Consider the following 18,511-nt stretch of genomic DNA (forward strand, 5'->3'; position numbering starts at 1 on the left):
AAAAGTTCAGTTTTATCTTAAGTGTTATTTTGTATGAAACGTTTACAATACTTTTTCTAATGTATAAATAACTTTAAGTCGGTAAAAGAAAGTATGAATAACTTTAAAATAGATCTAAAATATTTGACGACTACTTTTATAGCCGTTAAATCATTCATAATTGCTATTGATCTTAAGGAATAAGCACATATAATAAATCCTCAGATTGTTTATTATATTTTAAAGAAATTCAATAAGTAATTTTATTCATTATTATAATCAAATAATAATAATAACTTCAAGAAAATTGTATTAAACCTATAATTTAAATTAATATCTTCATCAAAAAATGCCCAACTTGCTTGAATATTTCGGAAAAGAAATTATTGTGCACAGCAAAACAAAGAACACGAAACTTAAAATTAAATTAAAGAAACAAGGGTCAAATTAAATTACAGCAGTTAAAGATTTTCACGTTCAACTACAATTATGAATCTCATAAATCTCATAAGAAATTCAGAGATTGGCACAGCTTAAAAATTGAGAAAAGAATTGTTGAGTAACAAAGTTGAAAATGAAAAGTAAATCCCAAAGTTTAACACCTTTATAAGGTCGCCAGACTAATAAGCTGTTAAAGCCCTTAAGACCCGCTCAACCCTTTAACAAAGCCAACGCAAAAAAAAAAGATGCGTTGTTTGTATTTGCTTTCCCTAAATAATTCCTTGGAAATTGCAGTGCTCGCTTTAAATAAAAACATAAAAGTAAGTGAACCTTTTCTAATCCTTGAATAACCCACACACACACACACACACACACACACACACACAAACTTCTCCTCACTCTCACTTTTTGCTTGCCGCTTTGCTGTAAATATTAAGGAATTCATAAAAGAAAAAATGGTGAAGCACCTTTGTAAATAGTATTGGCATTTAGTGAACAGAGTTGGGGAAGCGTCTTTCTTTTTTTTTGAATTGGACAGAATTGGGGTTTAGGTTGGGTGCGTTTAATCGAAAACCTAGATTCCTTAAGAGCTTTTCGTGTCATTCCAGTGGCTGGCGTGGAATGGCGCTTCCATGGATAACGATGCGGATATGCAATGGATGTGGCTGAAGCTCTGGCAATGGCAACACTTGAGCATGCCGAGCACGCACTTCCATCCACCCCACACTCTGGGCATAAAGAAAAATAATAATTCAACTTTATTTGTGCCACATACCTAGGCAAGCATGTGTGTGTGTCTTGGTGTGTGTGTATGGAAGGAAGGAGGGGATGTGGCAAGTCAGCAGACATCGCAGCAGCAGCAGCTACGGGCAGCTGTTCCTTGTCAACACCCAAGAAGAACAACAAACAGCCATGGCAAATTTAATCGAAAGCGTGTAATTGACCTCAGCAAATGGCGTCGATGTTAGCGAGAGATGAGCAAAAAGGAAGAGGGCTTTGTCGAAAGCTTAGCCAGCTGCCATCAAATCATTATCAGTTAAATAAACGACAGCGCCAAGTTAAAAAGATAACGAAGTCGTTGCTGTTGTTGTTGTTGTTGCTGCTGCTGTTGTTGGTGTCGCCACACGGCAGCAGCCACAGAAGCAGCAATAGAAACTGTAGTTGTAACTCTGTAGCAGCAACAGATGATATCTGGGCAAAGCAATGCGGCAGTTGACTCCACGCTCAATCCCCCGCGCACAATAGACAGACGTAAGCCGCCTCGTTTTATGCTAATTCAAATGGAAATGGAGCCAGTCAGCAGCTGCCACTGGCGAGGCAAGTAAAGAGGAAGGAGAGGCGACATCAGAATCAGAGAACGAGGCAAATGGAGATGTAGTCTCAGCATTGTGGAAGAGGAGGAGAAGGGAAATGTGAAGCTGGCAGCTGGGTGCGAACTGTGCGAACATTCGTTTCATTATATGCTGCGACTTGGCGGTGGCGGTGGCGGTGTGGCATGGGCGTGGCATCCTCGCCCAGCCCTGTGACTGTGTCGCCTTGATCGGGCCGCACAGATAGCGAAATACTCGTAGCCTGTAGCCTGGCATAAGTTTAAGTCGCAGTCGCAGTTATACACGAGAGTCGAGTATGCAGATATGTAGTGTACAACTCTGTGTGTGAAAGGACCTCGCCATCCTTATTCCTTATTCCTTGTCGTTGTCGTTGTCCTCGTCCATGTCCTGGCTGGCATTCCTTCGCTTGCAAGAGAGGCAAATTCGCCATGATTTTCATATAATTTCCGCATCATAAAGCTGCGAAAGTAATTTTCCACTTGAAAGCACAGCCACAGAGGCCCACGAATAACACCCAACACACACACACACATACACATATACAGTGCATGGCACACACACACACAGACAGGACACACACACACAAGCGAAGGCGGCCAGAGCTTGAGCTCAAGCCTCAGCCAAAAGTGTGAAGCGAGCATTGGCTGCAATTTGGCTTGGGCAAATAAAAAGGGGGCGGGGCTGGAGGCAATGGACCACGCGAGCAGCCAAAAGTCTCAACTTTGTGCTGTTGCCACATTGAACATTTTGTGTTGTCACCTTTTAGGCGCAGCGCATGCAAATAAGACAAGACAAGACGAGAGGGCGGAAGCTGAGATTTCTCAGCACATTAAATCGACACGGGGCATCATCATCTCTTTAAGGCGGCCACACATAAGATTAAGCTAAGCAGCTGGGCACACACACACACACACACACACACACACACATACAGAGAATTGGGAGTGGCCGTCAGAGCAAATTTCATTATGCTGCTCACGTGCGAGACAACCAAATTCACTGCGAAATAAAGAAAAACGACAACGAAAGCAACGAACAAACGGACGAATGGGGAACAAAAAACGTGAACCAAAAAAAAAAAGAAAATGTTGTAAAGGAAAAGCGAGAGGCATGCAACAACAGCAACAGCAGCAACAATACAAAGAATATCGGAAGGAAGCGGCAATAGAAAACGTACAAAAGCGAAACACGCACAAAACTGCTCCGACGGAGGCGCCACATCCACATGCCACATCCAGTGGCACATCCACAGCGACAGTGCCACTGCCACTGCCACTGCCACATCCACATTGCCATCCAGCGGAAGGAAGTCAGTCAATGCCCGCAGCAAAAAGGCCAACAACAAACGACAAAGTAAACACAAAAACAAAACAAGCCCAAAACTCTCGACTCGATTCTCGACTCGCCTCTCGAAGCTCGAAGCTCTCCCTGGCACTACCAACAATAGAGGCTAGAGATAGAGACAGCGGCAGACAGAGAGCGAGAGCGAGAGAGAGAGAGAGAGGGAATTTACAAATGCCCTGCTGCCCAAATCTCAGCTAATTTAACAGGTGAAAAAAACAAAACGAAAACACAAAAATGAAATCAAAAGAAATCAAACTACAAATGAGCAAAGCATTGTGATAAGAAAAAGAAAAGCCTTGCACTACATTATCTCAATCTTCGAGACACTGCACTTCTTAACTGAAAGCTATCTTTGCAGTCCCTCCTCCGCTTTGAAGTACTTAATAAACTCTAATTAATTAATGAATTAGCTACTTAAATTGTTGCCTTAAAGTTGCCAAACTTTGTTGTTAGCTAATGAATTAACCGAATGAATATGATACATTTAAAAGTCAACGCAAAGCGTTGGAAATTCTTAAAGATATTTCGCAATTTCTTCAAAGCTCCACATAATATTATCTTACAATTGGTTTCGGCTGCTCATAATCTTATCAATTCTATCCAAATTAGCACATTCATTGCAGTATCTCAAAAAGATAAAATGGTTTATCTGCTGTAGTAAAATAATGGGCAAGATATTGTGCAAGCAAACCCCAAAATTAGTAAATTGTTTTCGTTTTAAATATGTTAACTTTTTTGAGAATTAACTCTGTAATAATTGGATAGAGTTTTAAGACTTCTCTTTTACAAAAAATATATAAGTAACTACTTTTTATCACATGTAGTGTTCATTTAAATTTGTCAACTTCTCTTAAAAATAAACGTCAGAGCAACTCGCTAAATTTTAAAGGGACATTCCTATCTCGCGCCCTGATTAAAATACCTTTCCAAATACCTCAGACATTTAACAGGAGTTTTAATGAGTTCAAATAATCTCTGCCATCGTCGCAGTGGTTACACACAAAGTCGGGCAGCTGATGTGCCTCGTTAGCTACTCTGCTTGCAGAGCATAGCTGGAGGGTATGTGGCTGAAAAAGAATTTAAATATATCGAAGATACGAGTAGAAGGAGCCAAAAAAAAAGTCCCTGAGACAGTGCACAATTCGTTGGGGATTTATAAGTATAAAAAATAAAGTAGAAGAAAAAGAATGAGAACGAGAACGAGAACGAGAAGGAGGAGAAAAACAAAAATAAATAAAAGCAGAGGCCCAAAAAAACTTTCTTTATGCACGTTGTACGATGCCAAGTTGAGTTAACTCCTGAGCAACTTGGGTATTTAGCGTCAATCGATTTTTGTTGATTTGGCATCCATGCCCAACTCCATGCTCCGTACTCCGTCCGTAGCTCAAACCCAATTCTGTGCCCAAGCTCAAACCGAAACCCAAACCCAAACCCAAAAAGCACAATTCGTCTAAGGAAGATGCTTGCTGTGTGTCGTGCCTGACCTTTCAACCTTTTGCACAGGCGGCACGTGGCGCTGGCTTTCAGTGTTCAGCGTTCAGGCATCATCATCAGGCTGAATCTCTTCTGGTTTGGCAGACAAGCGACGAGGCAACTCATCATCATCATCATTGTAGTCTGCAAAGTTTATTTAGGCAAGGAGCAGAGCAGCGGCTACACTCTTCAATTTTATAGCAACAAATTTGCATCGTAAAAGATACTTGCAGGCGGGCCAAATACGTTCCCCACACTCCCATGCACTACTTGCTTCCCCCGCGCTGCTCCCCGATCCCAGCCCAAATGCTGTCATATCATACGGTGTGGAACCCGAAACCCCCGCAAAACGAGACGATAAAAATACAAAACGTTTGTTTAGGCAGGCCTCAATGACTGCCCCCTCAGTTGCCTCGCCCCGGTCCGCCCCGCCCCTCGCTCAGCTCTATCCCATGCCATCACATCCATCCACATCCCAGAGTCATAAACTAAGGACAAAATCGTAAAAAGTGAGCAGTTCATTTAAATTTTTAATATTTCGGCTCCGGAACCGACATCGTCGTCTCTCACTTTTGGTTTTTTATGCTCCCCCCAACTCCCCCAACACATCTCATCTATGGAAGGGAGGGAGCATTTGAATTTATGCCTTTAATTAAATACAATCTACCTAGCAAACTTGGAATATGCACTTAATAATGCCCATCAAATAGAGCTCTACTTATTTCTAGCCAATAATTCTGAATTTTTTTTTCGTCCCGTATCTTGTTGTTATTATTATTGTTGTGACTGCTGCTGCTATTTATTCAGCATCCTTCACTGAGCATCCGAACACGCACTCAGGATTTATTTTCACATTTATATGTATGCGGGCGGTAGGCAACCAAGTCGAGGGGGCGGGGTGGGGAACAGTTGCGGGAGCTCGCGGGTATGTAAATTTTTCAGTAAAAATTCACTTCGTGATAATGGATTTTCCATGTCGCATACGTCGCATCGCAGTTGCTGTCGCCGACGACGACGACGTCGCTGCCAACACGACAACGATTCCCCAACATTCCTCCCTGCCCCCTCCCCATCCCCTCAATCATGTACCCCCAAAAACACAGCAGCCCCCAACCTCCCTCCGACAGCGACAATTACCTCCCCGAGTCCATAAGCTTGGGGCCATGATAGATGGCAAGTCTCAGTAGGTGTAGCTTTCAAGTTTTTCCGGGGGGGAAAAGGGCTCCCAACATGTTTTCAAATGTAAATTTTGCTCCCCAACAAAAAAACATTTTCAACCTACATACCTCAAAAGTGTGTGCCCATATGTGTGTGTGTCCTTAGGTGTATCAAACTGTGTGTGTGTATGTGTGTGCGCTCAAGTGTCAAAAATTTTGACAAATACTTGTACTCAGATTTCAGATTTATTTTAGCCAGCTTTGACTTTTGGCTTCTACTGCTAGAGCAAGTCCTAGGTCTCAATTAAGGACGCCTTAGCTCCTTCAGGTTGAGCTGTGTGCGCTCTCACGCTCGCCCACTCACTGGCAATCCCTTCAGGCGCTCTCTGAACTCTTGCAGCATTGCCAACATCGAATATGAGGCACTTTCGCAGAGAGCGCGCAACAATCGCCAGCTCTCTTAAGGGCCGCGCTCTCTTTAAGCCATGTTCTCTTCGTCTGCAAGTTTTTATCGTTTGTTGTTGCTGTCGCTGTCGTTGTCTTTTGTCATTTGCCAGCTTCCTGTTTACACGCATTCACCGTTGTTTGTGTTTGTTTTTTTTTCCTTTTTATTATTATTAAAGTTACATATGAACTTAATTTATAATCAGGGCTGTGCCTGTATTCACTTTCACCTCGAAATTTAAAAAATGTGAACTTTGTTTGTTAAATGGTTGTTTTCTTTTCATCGTTTTTTTTTTAATTACGTTTGCAAAAAGCATTCATATGAAATTTGATGGTTTGAAAGCAAAAGTGAAGACAGGAACATTCTCTGAATGAATTTACTTTTTTTTTGTTTTGTTTTCTTTTTTTTGTATAATTTTTTAAATAATTTTTTTTTTTTTAATTGTAATCAGTAATATTAAATTTCTTTTTGTTTGTATTCCTTAATAATTTTTTTTATTTTATTTGAATCGCTGAACCCGCCCAGCTGTCCCCGCTATCATCTCCTTCTCTCTGTTCTCCGTTCTGTTTCTGTTCCGCTCTGTCCCCCGCGATGTTTGCTTTGATGTTCTTGTCCTCCTACTAAAGTCCTCTGTCTGTCCATTGTACGTCAATGACAAAAAAACGTGTGCCTAACCCACATCCCGGCTTGGCTCGGCTCCGTTGCTGGACTCGACTCCATTCGGTTGGGTTCCGTGTTTCGTTCTATACTCCATTCCAATTCTATTTATTCCACCATCCTTCCATATCCATCCATCATATTTTTCTGGCTTTTGCTGCTCGCGACGCTTAGTTCGTTATTTTATAAATTAACAAATTTAGCTAAGTAGTTGTAGTTGGTTGTTGTGTTTTGTTGTTGCTTGCTTGGTTGGTTGGTTGGTAGGTTTGATTGGATTGTATTATCCGCCCCGCTCTTCTCCCTCTGCTGCTGCTCTTCTGCTTCTGCCTGCTACTGCTGCTCCTTCTAATCCCGCTTCTGCTCTTCACACTCGGCACCCCCCGTTGCGCGTCTTTCGACCCACGTTCAACAACATTCAATGCATTTACAATTTTCGCGCAGAAGAATTTTGTTATCTTTTTTCATTCATATTTCTGTTTCTGTTTTTTGTTTAGTTTTGTTTTTTTCTTTGTGGCAACTGCAGCTGCTTCTCAATTGTACAACACAAAATGCATCGAAATTGTTACAGGTTATTGTTTTTTTTTTGTTTTTTTTTTATGTATTTTTTTGCTGTTTTGCGTTTTGTTTATATTTTTTCTGTTGTTGTTATAATGCGATGTAATATGTGTGTGTATAAATGTTTAAGCTGCACGTGTGCCGAGAGCAAACAGCTTAAAGGAAATAATCTGGTGTTCTTCGCGTGACGTGGGGCTCTCCGCGTCGCGGTGCTGGGTCAAATTGTAGGCTGCAAGTGGCACAGATAGCAAAAAGTGCAAGAGAGAGAGAATGCATTGATTAGCATTGTTATCAATAAAATACAATGAGTGTGAATCATTGCATATGGAATACTTACAATGAAAATTTAAGTGAATCATCCAGTTCCATGAGAGCCGCTTGATTACCACATCTGTAGCAATAATTTGGCGCTGAGAATATTGTGACAACATTGCGATCATGACACCAGTTGTAGCCTTCCATCACCAGCTGATGTGCACGCGAGACCAAAGTCAAGCCGTTTGTGTTGTTAAACGTTTCTGATATATCCTGTCAAACAAAATGCATTGCATATTAGAACTGGGCATTATAAATTCGAAATGTCAGCTTACCTGTCCAAAGGTGTAGCCAGCTCCGCGTGGGGAAATGCCCCAGCCACCCCTGTCATCAGGATCGGACCACAGCAGATCGCACATGGGTCCCTCGTGGGGCACCTCCTGCAAGCGATCCAATGCACGTATATGATCCAAGCTATCAATCGAAGGACTCAATCCTCCGTGTAGGCAAAAGATTTGGCCATCCACCAGCGCCGTTAACGGCAAGTAGTCAAACAAATCGGTAAAATACTTCCACACATTCGCGTTGCCATACTTTCGCAGGCACTCATCATAGAACCCATAGACCTGTGTGATCTGACGGGATTCGTGATTGCCACGCAGGATGGTGATGCGCTCCCGATAGCGCACTTTGAGCGACACCAGCAGCGTGACCGTCTCCACCGAATAGTAGCCACGATCAACATAATCGCCCATGAACAAATAATTTGTATCGGGCGACTTGCCGCCTATCCGGAACAGTTCCATCAAATCGTGAAACTGGCCGTGCACATCGCCGCAAACTGTGACGGGGCATTTCACCTCCTGCACATTGGATTCCTTCGAGAGAATTTCCTTTGCCTAAAATGAAGAAAATTTACGAAATATATGCATTAATTTATTTTGTAAACAAACCACATAAATCTGCTCGATAAATCGATTATGCTAATTATCGAACCTAAAGTAGCGAAGTATCGAGAAAGAAAAAACACAATAGATGGCGGCACTAAAACAAGAGATTTTTTCTGGTTTTTGCAAAATACATATTTAGAAAACTAATTCACAATTATCGTTTATAGCATAATTGTATGAAGGCGACATGACAGACGGACAAACAAACTTCCGGGTCCGGATTGAAGACAACAACGATTTATATGAGCCAATTTAATTTTTTTTTTGTTTTCAACTTTTACCTTGTCTCGATGGCGTCTGCGGCCGTTTCCGCCAGACAATCCTATATAGCTATAGTTTTTGGCATCAAGAAGAAATTTCTCCCCCTTTTTTCCCGTCACCCTTGGGTTTCATTAAGGCAGACGGAATAGAACTTATTGGGCACAACAAAATATTTGGGTGACGCAAACATAACCCCACTTCTATATAGGCACCGCAATCAATGAGCAAAAAAGCGGCCACAATAACGGCGAAATCAGCAAATTGAAAATAATTGATATCGATGCGCTTTGGTGTGAAATATCTATACGCGTGAGCTTTTCGTTAATTTGTTTAATTGAATCCAATATTGTTGGAAAGAAGAAAAAACACAAACACACGCACACACATACATATGCACTCCTCTCCGACATACACACACAAACACATACGCACAAGTGTATTTGGGCACGGTGCATACATAGATACATATTCTAAGCACACACCAACACACAAAACCATTAAGTAATATTTACTTAGCAAAGAAAATACGACGTATGACGCAGGGTGGGACAGACGAGACATAGCAAGGTTGTTGCAATTTTGATTTCAACGAGAACAACAATGCACGTTTGCCATTATCAATAAACAAACAAAACTCTATAGAAAATAAAATTTACACATAAAAAAACGAAACGAAAATTATCTTTTGCCTAGGCATCGAGCGCAAGCATCCAGTAGTTGTCTCATTCACGCGCTCACGCAATGCTTATTGGCATCTCACTTGCACAGACGGCGGGCATAGCGGCGCTTGGCTGTTGGAATTTACCAATATTCCAATATGGCGACGCCATAGCCGCTACTGCGAGTAAGCAAAAGCAGCGCATCATGATTCATGAGCTAAAGCTGAGGCCTAATGAGAGTGAGCGAGAGCATATAGCACGCAACCATTTGCAAAATTATAGTGCCCAAGCAGAGCCGAGAGACACACACAAGCGCGATGATGATGGAAATTATTTTTAAATCTTATTTTATGGGGAATAGGGCGAAGCTGGCGACTCCTTACCTTATCGCAGAGGGTGCGAACTTGTGTTTCTGTCAATTGATTGCATTCGTTCAACTGCTCAATCCATTGATCTAGATCTTTTGTTGTTGCTTTATCCTCCATAGCAGTTGTGGAAGGAAAAGTCTCGTCAATCTTTGTCGACTCAATTTTGACGGCTTTTGTATACGACGGGGGTACAAAAAAATAAGTTGCAGTGAGTTGCTAGCTATGTGTTGCACTATTTTCTTGAAATTTTGCTCAAAATACTGAAGCAAAATCTCGTTGCTTTTACAACTTTTCTCGTATTTTTTTGTTCACAAAAGCGACGACGACACGAAGTAAAATACGAAGGAAAGACTAAAATGTAGAGATGGGTACAGTGTGACCGTAAGTCGATTTTTAAAATATTCCACTACATGACAAAAATACGCGATGTATACTATATCCACACAAATACGAAATAACTGGTCAGATTTTATTACTAATAGGAAATTTTCCAAAATACAAAGCCATTTTATTTTGTGTTGTTTGTTTTTAATTTGAGTCACCTTAGACAATAATTTTAATCATGGGAGGGAATAACCTGCTATTTGTAAAATAACCTACCTAACTTCTTTCCGCGAATATAGAAATAACATGAAATGGTCACAACGTTTCTTTCCCTACGCAAATTAGTATTGATTCTATAAAATATGAATAATAAATAATCGCGTTAATATTTGTAATAGCATAATGAGCAGGCATATTTAAATAGCGGCAATATTTTTATTGGGGCAACCCTACCCAATACATCGTTGAACAACTATCAATATTACCTATGGTTGAATTGACGAAAAATCGAAAAGTATCAAAAATCTATCGCCCAACCGCCACAGTAAGCCGTGAGACAGCTACAGCTAGAAATTTAATCAAGTCATCCTAACAACCAGCAAAAGTAAAATAAATAAAACTATTTGAAAATGGAAACTCTTCTTGGTATTAAGGGACCTGATTTTGTTATGCTAGCAGCAGACACAACTCACGCAAATTCTGTAATAGTGATGAAAGAAGGTAAATGTGTGAAATCTGACTTAGACCGGGTTCAACAGAGTAACTTAGCATTTTTCCTCTAACTGTTTTAGATGAGAACAAGATCCATAAGGTTGCGGATAACTTGTTGATTTCAACAGTTGGCGAATCCGGCGACACTGAACAATTCACCGAGTTCATTGCCAAGAACATTGCACTGTACAAGATGCGCAATGGTTACGACCTAAGTCCTCGTTCTGCGGCACATTTTACGCGCAAGAATTTGGCCGAAAGTCTTCGCAGTCGCACAAGATACCAAGTGTTTATGTTTGTCGCTGGGTAAGTAATTATAACCACAAGTCGCAAAAGACAATTGTTTTGATTTATACACCTCTAGTTACGATCCTGTCGAAGGCCCCGAGCTGACTTTCATTGATTATCTGGCGTCTGCTCAGTCCCTAAATTATGCCGGTCATGGTTACGGCAGCATGTTCTGCTCCAGCATATTCGATCGCTATTGGCATCCGAATATCTCACAGGAGGAGGCATATGATGTGCTGAAGAAGTGTGTTTTGGAAATTCAGAAGCGCTTGATTGTAAACTTGAAGAACTTCAGTGTTGCGGTCGTCGATAGCTCCGGCGTGCGCCAATTGGATCCAATCAGCGCCAAGAGTTTGGCTGATTATAATGCCGCTAGTTAAGTGTTTAACCATGGATCTAATTTTATAGCATTTTAAATGCAGCATTGCGATGAAATAAAACTAAATATATGGATTTTTGGTATAACAAAATATTGAAATAATTATTTCAAATTGTGCTGGTGTATTTAAAGTACTAATTTTGGGTAGAACTATTGATGCAGTAACAATCGACTCTTATATGGTTTTTAAGGTCAAATGCGAAGAATATTGAATAAGTTGTTAAACCAAATGAGTTTTGTATTAGCAATAAACTTCTGTTGCATGTGACCGTAAGCATAATTTTGAAAAGATACATTTTAACGCCTAAGCACATTTTTGATTGGAATATTTTAAATACGGTTGTGAAAATGCGCGTAATTTTAAACAGTAAAATATTGTTTTTTACAAAATGTGACGCTCCCAAAAATTTTTATTATTTGCAAAGAATGTAGAGCCACATACAAATTTTTGCAAATACGTTCATTAAAGGAATTGAATTAAAATGATTTTCATAATCGATATTTGCGATAGATAATCGATCAATGTCTCCGAATGCCAGTCGAGTGCCATTCACTAAATACTCTGACGCATATCGGACGTCTTATCAGCGCAATTGTTGATTTGCACTTATTGTTTTGGATTTCACAACGTGAATTTAAAATACACAAAATAAACATGGAAGCGCCACCACCAGAGCACTGTCCCGGTGTGGAGAGCGAACAGGCCGGTCGGGTCAGCGCCTGCGCTGGCTGCCCCAACCAGAGTATATGCAGTGATCCGAACAAGAAACTCGAGGATCCAGGCAAAGCTTTGGTTGCAGCCGCCATGAAGGATGTAAAGCACAAGCTGCTGATACTGTCCGGCAAGGGAGGTGTAGGCAAGAGCACAGTGACCACGCTGTTGACACGCTACCTGGCCCGTAGTTGTCCAGACAACAATTTCGGTGTGCTGGACATTGATATTTGTGGACCATCGCAACCACGTCTGCTGGGCGCGCTAGGCGAAAATGTACATCAATCGGGCTCCGGTTGGTCGCCGGTGGGTATCGATGACAACGTCTGCCTTATGTCCATTGGCTTTCTGCTTGGCTCTGTGGACGATGCCATCATTTGGCGTGGTCCCAAAAAGAATGGCATGATTCGTCAATTCCTGAGTGAGGTGGACTGGGGTAACTTGGATCTGCTGCTCCTGGACACTCCCCCAGGTACATCGGATGAGCATTTGTCCGTGGTCAGCTATCTACGAGATGATGATGCTCCGGAATCGCTGAGTGCCATCATTGTAACGACGCCACAAGAGGTTGCATTGCTGGATGTGCGCAAAGAGATAAATTTCTGCAAGAAGCAACGTATTCCCATTCTGGGTGTGGTCGAGAATATGGCTAGCTTTCGCTGTGGCCACTGTGGCAACAGCTCCGACATCTTTCCGGCTAAAACTGGAGGCGCTGCAGCGATGTGCGCTGAGATGGAGGTGCCACTTCTGGGCTCATTGCCTCTAGATCCAATGGTGACGCGAGCTTGCGACTCAGGCGAGGATATCACGGCCATGCGTAATGAGACGACGGAGGCATTGGCTAACATTTGCAGTAAAATCATGTCTAGCTTTTAGGTTTTATTATTATTATTATTATTGTTAAAGTTTATTATGGAATTTTGTACTATTAAAAGTAAATTTGTATTTCAATGACGATCGAGAGTCGCTTTAAGACGAGACATTCATAGCTGGCGAGCGAGGCGGACTCTGCAAACTGGCTCTGTTGGTCGCATCGTTGCCGGCTGCATTTAAAATTTGAGAGAACACCGTGCTCTCGAGTGCCGGGGCGAATGTTGTCTCTCTGCCGCACAGTCTCGAGATCTCTGTGAGCAATTCCTGCCGCACTAGCGTTTGATTCTCTCCTCCGTTGATGGTAATGCGCACAGTGTCTTCATGCTGTGGCTGTGTTATCTGCGATGCTGGCGGCAGCGGTTTGGGTGGACGATTCTTCAGGGTAACCGAATCCGTGCAGTCATCCACCTTGTAGATGCCCACCAAATAGTTGGATAACTCAAACATGTTGACACGCAGCGACACAATAATAAACTGAGCGTTCTTGGTGCGTTCCTGCAAAGAAAAGTCAAAGGTTGAAGCATGTTTTAGTTTATATTCATTTAAGAGCGCAAAGTCGTCTCTTACCTTGATGTAATGGCCGACAATGGATACGTTCTTAAAGTCCAGCGCCGCATCAATCTCATCCATAAAGTACAAAGGCGATGGCTTGTAATAATGCAAGGCAAAGACCAAAGCCAGCGACGAGAGAGTCTTCTCGCCGCCCGACAAATTCGAGATGTATTTCCAGCTCTTCTTCGGCGGACGCACTGTGAACTGCACGCCCTCGGTGAAGGGATCCATAGAGTCCACAAGCTCAAGATCTGCATCGCCGCCCAATGTAATCATGCGATACATTTCCTTCAGCTTGCGTGTGATGATGTTGAATCCCTCCATGAATTCAGTGTAGCGACGTTTGCGCACCTCTTCGTACTTGTCACGCATCTCGTTACGCTTCGATGTGATGTCCTCGAGGACACGCACGCGATCCAAGTACACCAGACGCTTGTCCGTGAACTCCTTGATAAAGCCCAAATTCGGTTTCTTCTTCAGCTGCTCCTCGAGCAGAGTTTGCTTATACTGCATATCCTCCAAGCTCTCTGCCTCCAACTCCTCCTCGCTCAGTGTTTTGAGCGGTGCCGGCGGCTCTGTGTCGCCTGGAATCTCGTTGAGCTTGAGCGGTTTCAGCTGCTGCTGCCAACGCGGTATATCGGACTTGACTTCGTTCATTTTGGCTGCGGCTGCCTGCATTTTGGTATCCAATTCGATGCGCTCCATGTTGCGTTGATTCTCCTGCTTGTTCAACTGATCGATCTCCTTTTTAATGTCGGACGATTGAGACTTGGCACTGCCAATGGCCTCCTCGGCTTCGGCCACCTGCTTCTCGAGCTCCTCCTTGCGCTCCTGCCATTGTGTACGCTCCTCGCTCAGTGAACGCAACTTATCCTCGGCCTGTTTGATATTCTCCTGCAGATTGCCATTGTTCTTCTCCAGCCGCTCGATACTGCGCTGAGCCGTGGTCAAGGCTACAGTTAGCGTACGTATGTTGGCTGCCAGCTTCTCATACTGATTCTTTGTCTTCTTGAGCTGTGCCTCCAGTGGTTTCACATTATCCGAACGCAACGCATCGTATTCGTCCTGTACTTTCTTAATCTTGTCACTCATTGCCTTCTCCTTCTCCTCGGATTCACTCAGCTCTTGCTTCGCCTGTTCAATGTGGGACTCATGTTCCTTGACAGCGGCTTCATCGGTTGTGGTGGCCAGCATCTTCTTGCGCTGCGCCTCCACTTGCTTTACGTTGCTGGCCATTTGTTGTTCCAGCGATTTGATGCTCACAGCAAGACGCTTTTGCTCCGACTCGCCACGTTCTAGATTCTTTTGCAGCATTTGCTGCTCGCGCTCCAAGCGTCCCTGCTGCTCCTGGCAATAGTTAATGCGAGACTGAAGCTCCTCCGCCTGCTGTTGCATATCCTCCAAATCCTTTTGTGAGCAGTGTGAATTGTCTGCAGATTGAGCTGTCTTAGTGCGCACTTCGGTGCCCATTTTGCCGCGTATCGGACGATTGCCACCGCCCGACATTGTGCCCGTCTGTTCAATGATTTCGCCACGCAGCGTCACGACACGAAAGCGTTCTCGGCCATAGGCAATGCGAGTGCCCTGCTCCAGATCGTCGGCAACCAGCGTGTTGCGCAAGGCCATATAGAAAGCGGTCTTCACGCGCTCATCCTCCACGCGGACCAAGTCATAAAGACGCGGCACGTTGCCAGGACTGCAAGAGAACCATAATTGATTAATTGATTACTTTTAAAAGCAGCAATCGTTGCTTACGTTTGTATGGGATACGCCTTGTTGCGCCAGTGCTCCATGCGATTCAAGGGTATAAAGTTGGCGCGTCCCACATTGTGCTGCTTCAGCGCTTTGATGGCTGCTGTTGCCGTATCGTAGTTGTCGGTCACAATGTTGTCGAGGCGACCACATGCTGTCGAAATGGCAATGTCATACTTAGCATCAATGCCACCCAAGTCACCCAGGCGTCCCAGGATACCCGGTATTTTGCCCTCTGCCTTCATACGCATCAGAAAATTGAGCACAGCATCATTGGAGCGTTGTGCTTGCATATTGGAGGAGCGTTCATTGATCTACCACAGAAATTAAGTATAAATACATGTGCTTCTTTAGGGGGTTAAGTTGATTACCTCATCACGTAGTTTGCGACACTGCAGCGCCATGTTGCGCTCCTCTTTGCAGAGCTTATCGATCTCACCCGCCTTGGTCGCCATCTCCTTCTGTATCTCCGGCATATTGACTTGCAATTCTTCTAATTTGCCGCGCATATCCGCAAGATTTCTCTCAGATTCCTCGAATGAGCTCTTAAGCGTCTCAAATTTACGCGCCTCTGTCGTCTCCACCTGCTTGAGTATCTTCAGCTGCGATTCATGCAGCGTCAGCTTCTCCTTGGCCACATTGACCGCCTCTTTAAGGCCAATCAGCTCATCGCTGTACTTCAGACGCTGCTCTGTTAAAGGCTCTGAGAGCTCTTTGAGTTCGGCCAACTTCTGTTCCAGCTGCTCGCTGGCCTTCTGTTTATCCTGATCCAAACGTTCCATTTTACGTTCCGAGTCTTTGATCTCCTGCTGATTCTTCTCTGGCAGTTTGTGCAGCTCGTCAAGCTCCTGTTGATTCTTCTCGATTTGTGTTTTATCCTTTTTGCGCTGCTTGTTCGTATTCTCCATGGCGCTCTGGACTTCGGTGTAGCTGCGCTCCGAGGCCACCAGTTGCTTCTTGATGTCTTCACGCTGTTTCACGAGTGCTTCATAAGCTCTGAAACAAATTGTTAGCCAGAGCAAAGAGATAATCTATTGCGTACTTACTCAATCTCCTTGCGTATTATCAACTCTTTCTCGCCACGTTCCTTTTTGAGTGCTTCGGTGCCTTCATCGTGCACCTTTAGCTCCTCGGAGCAGGTCTCGTGCTCCTTGGTGTACTGCTCCAGCTTCTGTTTCTTAATGCTAATGTATTTCTGGGTCACCCAGTTCTTGGTGCGCATCAAATCGTTCTCCTTGCGCAAATACTCTACGGCTTCGTTGTACGGCTGCTCTAGATCCTTCATCTCTCGCTCGGCGAGCTTGCAACGATTGTGCTTCTCAGTACGATCATCGGTCAACTGATCCACACGCTGATTGATCTGCTGCAGCGGACGGATGTAGCGTTGTGTGCCAATAATGTCCTCCAGATACTCGAGCATCCCAGTTTCGTTTTCGGTCAGTCCTTTAGGCTTCATCATGGCAATGGACTCCACCTCGCCTTGGAGTATAAGGAAACGATTGTGTTCGAGGTCGACGTGATGCTTCTTCAGCAACTTGGCCACATCTTTCAGTTGTGCCCGCTGTTTATCAATCTGATAGTATGAAGAGTTATCCGACATCGCTGTGCGCTGCACAATAAACTGCGAGTTTGGCACAACTACGGCGGAACCATCAGACTTGTCCTCGACCAGTTCAAAGTGTACAGCAACCGCGCAGCTGTTGAGATTGGGATGATTCTTGGAATTGTGAATGAGCGTCGAGAGTTTCTTGCAACGAATGCGATTCGCACGACAGCCAAAGACGAACATCATGGAGTCGATGACATTGCTCTTGCCGCTGCCATTGGGTCCAATGATGGCGGTGAACGAGTGATGAAATGGACCTAAATCCACTTCGCCAGCATAGCTCTTGAAATTGTAGTTGACAATACGTTTGATAATCAGCCGCGGACCAACGCTCTCCATGGAGCAGTGCGGTGGCACGGGGGGCGGTATGTAGATGTCGCCAATGCGTGTGCCGCCCTCCTCATCGTCGAAAATCAGAGCCTCGTCCAAGGCATCCAAAGCGGCGGCGTCGGCGGCCTCTTGTTGAGCCTTTTGCATCTGGAGCTGTGTCATTTGACCGCCGGGCACTTTGCGTGCAACGCCACGCGATTGTGGTGTTCCCAGACTGGGGCGCATCTCCACAACAAGATGGAAACTGCTATTTCACAAGTGTATATTTAAAATCCTTAAAACAGCTCTTGGTTTCCTGGCGCTAAAATAAAATATGACGCTTGTGCACGGTTGCATGCGCTGGTACGCGCTACTGGCGGAGCGCGTTGGTACTAAAACTCGCCTAGTTTTCAACAAGTTGGCAGCGCTAATTTATGAAAAACCGTTGCAGGTCTCAAATTTAAAAGCTAAATTCAAATATACAGCAGAGCATTGAAGTCATTCAACGAGTCAAAAAATAATACTAAACATATTATTTGTTGTTTGCTGGTAACTTTGTTTTTAAACGTAAATATGAAATTACGTTGCCTATTTTGTGAAAATACTATATTAATTGCTTGAGTCGGTGCGAGGGGCAATCTAAAAGTTTGGAAATGTATTGAAATATTTGGTAAGGTTCTGAATAATAATTTGTGTTATTTATTAAATATATGTATGTATTATATTAAATATACTAATTAAAAATTGTTAAATTTAAAATTATTTTTGACGTATGTATTAGTATTGCAAATAATAATATTTTATATTCAACAAAATTATAATTGCATTGAAATGTACATATATAATTTATGGCGAGGTACCATGTTAATTTAGATAATTATTTATTTTTGAATAAATGAAATTATTAAATAAATACATACATCATTTGAAATGCATGTGTCTTGCTCGTTATTCTTCAAATTTATCGAAACTTTGAAGTTTTTGTTTTTATTAATAATATGTCTTAAGGTAATCACGGTTATTTTCAATATTATTATGCTACATGAATAGTAAACATTGTCTTTAAAGCATATATATAAATATATATATAAATTAAATACATATGTAAATTTAATGCACACGTTGTAGGT

At 42.9% G+C, this 18,511-nt stretch overlaps 4 protein-coding genes across 4 annotated transcripts; 2 read left to right on the forward strand and 2 right to left on the reverse strand.

Annotated features, from left to right (window-relative positions):
* Window positions 1-7,396: 7,396 nt before the first annotated feature.
* LOC133850868 (serine/threonine-protein phosphatase PP2A) lies at window positions 7,397-10,234 on the reverse strand. Its single transcript, XM_062287111.1, has 4 exons — window positions 9,891-10,234; window positions 7,973-8,536; window positions 7,720-7,910; window positions 7,397-7,611 (listed from the first exon to the last, which is right to left on the reverse strand). The coding sequence occupies exons 1-4, from the start codon at window positions 9,990-9,992 to the stop codon at window positions 7,539-7,541; spliced, it is 930 nt and encodes a 309-aa protein (XP_062143095.1). The 5' UTR covers window positions 9,993-10,234; the 3' UTR covers window positions 7,397-7,538.
* A 501-nt stretch (window positions 10,235-10,735) lies between these two features.
* LOC133850869 (probable proteasome subunit beta type-2) lies at window positions 10,736-11,689 on the forward strand. Its single transcript, XM_062287112.1, has 3 exons — window positions 10,736-10,919; window positions 10,991-11,216; window positions 11,275-11,689. The coding sequence occupies exons 1-3, from the start codon at window positions 10,829-10,831 to the stop codon at window positions 11,576-11,578; spliced, it is 621 nt and encodes a 206-aa protein (XP_062143096.1). The 5' UTR covers window positions 10,736-10,828; the 3' UTR covers window positions 11,579-11,689.
* Window positions 11,690-12,116: 427 nt separating this feature from the next.
* LOC133850867 (cytosolic Fe-S cluster assembly factor Nubp1 homolog) lies at window positions 12,117-13,246 on the forward strand. Its single transcript, XM_062287110.1, has one exon. It carries the CDS (start codon window positions 12,233-12,235, stop codon window positions 13,163-13,165), a length of 933 nt encoding a protein of 310 aa, XP_062143094.1. The 5' UTR covers window positions 12,117-12,232; the 3' UTR covers window positions 13,166-13,246.
* On the reverse strand, window positions 13,171-17,898 carry LOC133850866 (structural maintenance of chromosomes protein 4). Its single transcript, XM_062287109.1, has 5 exons — window positions 16,513-17,898; window positions 15,838-16,462; window positions 15,470-15,780; window positions 13,730-15,410; window positions 13,171-13,657 (listed from the first exon to the last, which is right to left on the reverse strand). The coding sequence occupies exons 1-5, from the start codon at window positions 17,625-17,627 to the stop codon at window positions 13,259-13,261; spliced, it is 4,131 nt and encodes a 1,376-aa protein (XP_062143093.1). The 5' UTR covers window positions 17,628-17,898; the 3' UTR covers window positions 13,171-13,258.
* Window positions 17,899-18,511: the final 613 nt, after the last annotated feature.

Source organism: Drosophila sulfurigaster, chromosome 2L (assembly GCF_023558435.1).
Source record: "Drosophila sulfurigaster albostrigata strain 15112-1811.04 chromosome 2L, ASM2355843v2, whole genome shotgun sequence".
Taxonomy (NCBI): Eukaryota; Metazoa; Arthropoda; class Insecta; order Diptera; family Drosophilidae; genus Drosophila; species Drosophila sulfurigaster.

What these genes read in the sequence shown, in the direction of transcription:
- LOC133850868 (XM_062287111.1), bottom strand. Translation starts at nt 9,992, where the DNA reads ATGGAGGATAAAGCAACAACAAAAGATCTAGATCAATGGATTGAGCAG. An exon ending in CTGGCTACACCTTTGGACAG is followed by an intron (nt 7,911 to 7,972) that starts GTAAGCTGACAT and finishes TTTGTTTGACAG; the next exon opens with GATATATCAGAAACGTTTAA. An exon ending in GATTCACTTAAATTTTCATT is followed by an intron (nt 7,612 to 7,719) that starts GTAAGTATTCCA and finishes TGCCACTTGCAG; the next exon opens with CCTACAATTTGACCCAGCAC.
- LOC133850867 (XM_062287110.1), top strand. Translation starts at nt 12,233, where the DNA reads ATGGAAGCGCCACCACCAGAGCACTGTCCCGGTGTGGAGAGCGAACAG.
- LOC133850869 (XM_062287112.1), top strand. Translation starts at nt 10,829, where the DNA reads ATGGAAACTCTTCTTGGTATTAAGGGACCTGATTTTGTTATGCTAGCA. An exon ending in TGTAATAGTGATGAAAGAAG is followed by an intron (nt 10,920 to 10,990) that starts GTAAATGTGTGA and finishes TAACTGTTTTAG; the next exon opens with ATGAGAACAAGATCCATAAG. An exon ending in GTGTTTATGTTTGTCGCTGG is followed by an intron (nt 11,217 to 11,274) that starts GTAAGTAATTAT and finishes ATACACCTCTAG; the next exon opens with TTACGATCCTGTCGAAGGCC.
- LOC133850866 (XM_062287109.1), bottom strand. Translation starts at nt 17,627, where the DNA reads ATGCGCCCCAGTCTGGGAACACCACAATCGCGTGGCGTTGCACGCAAA. An exon ending in ATAATACGCAAGGAGATTGA is followed by an intron (nt 16,463 to 16,512) that starts GTAAGTACGCAA and finishes AATTTGTTTCAG; the next exon opens with AGCTTATGAAGCACTCGTGA. An exon ending in GTCGCAAACTACGTGATGAG is followed by an intron (nt 15,781 to 15,837) that starts GTAATCAACTTA and finishes TTTCTGTGGTAG; the next exon opens with ATCAATGAACGCTCCTCCAA.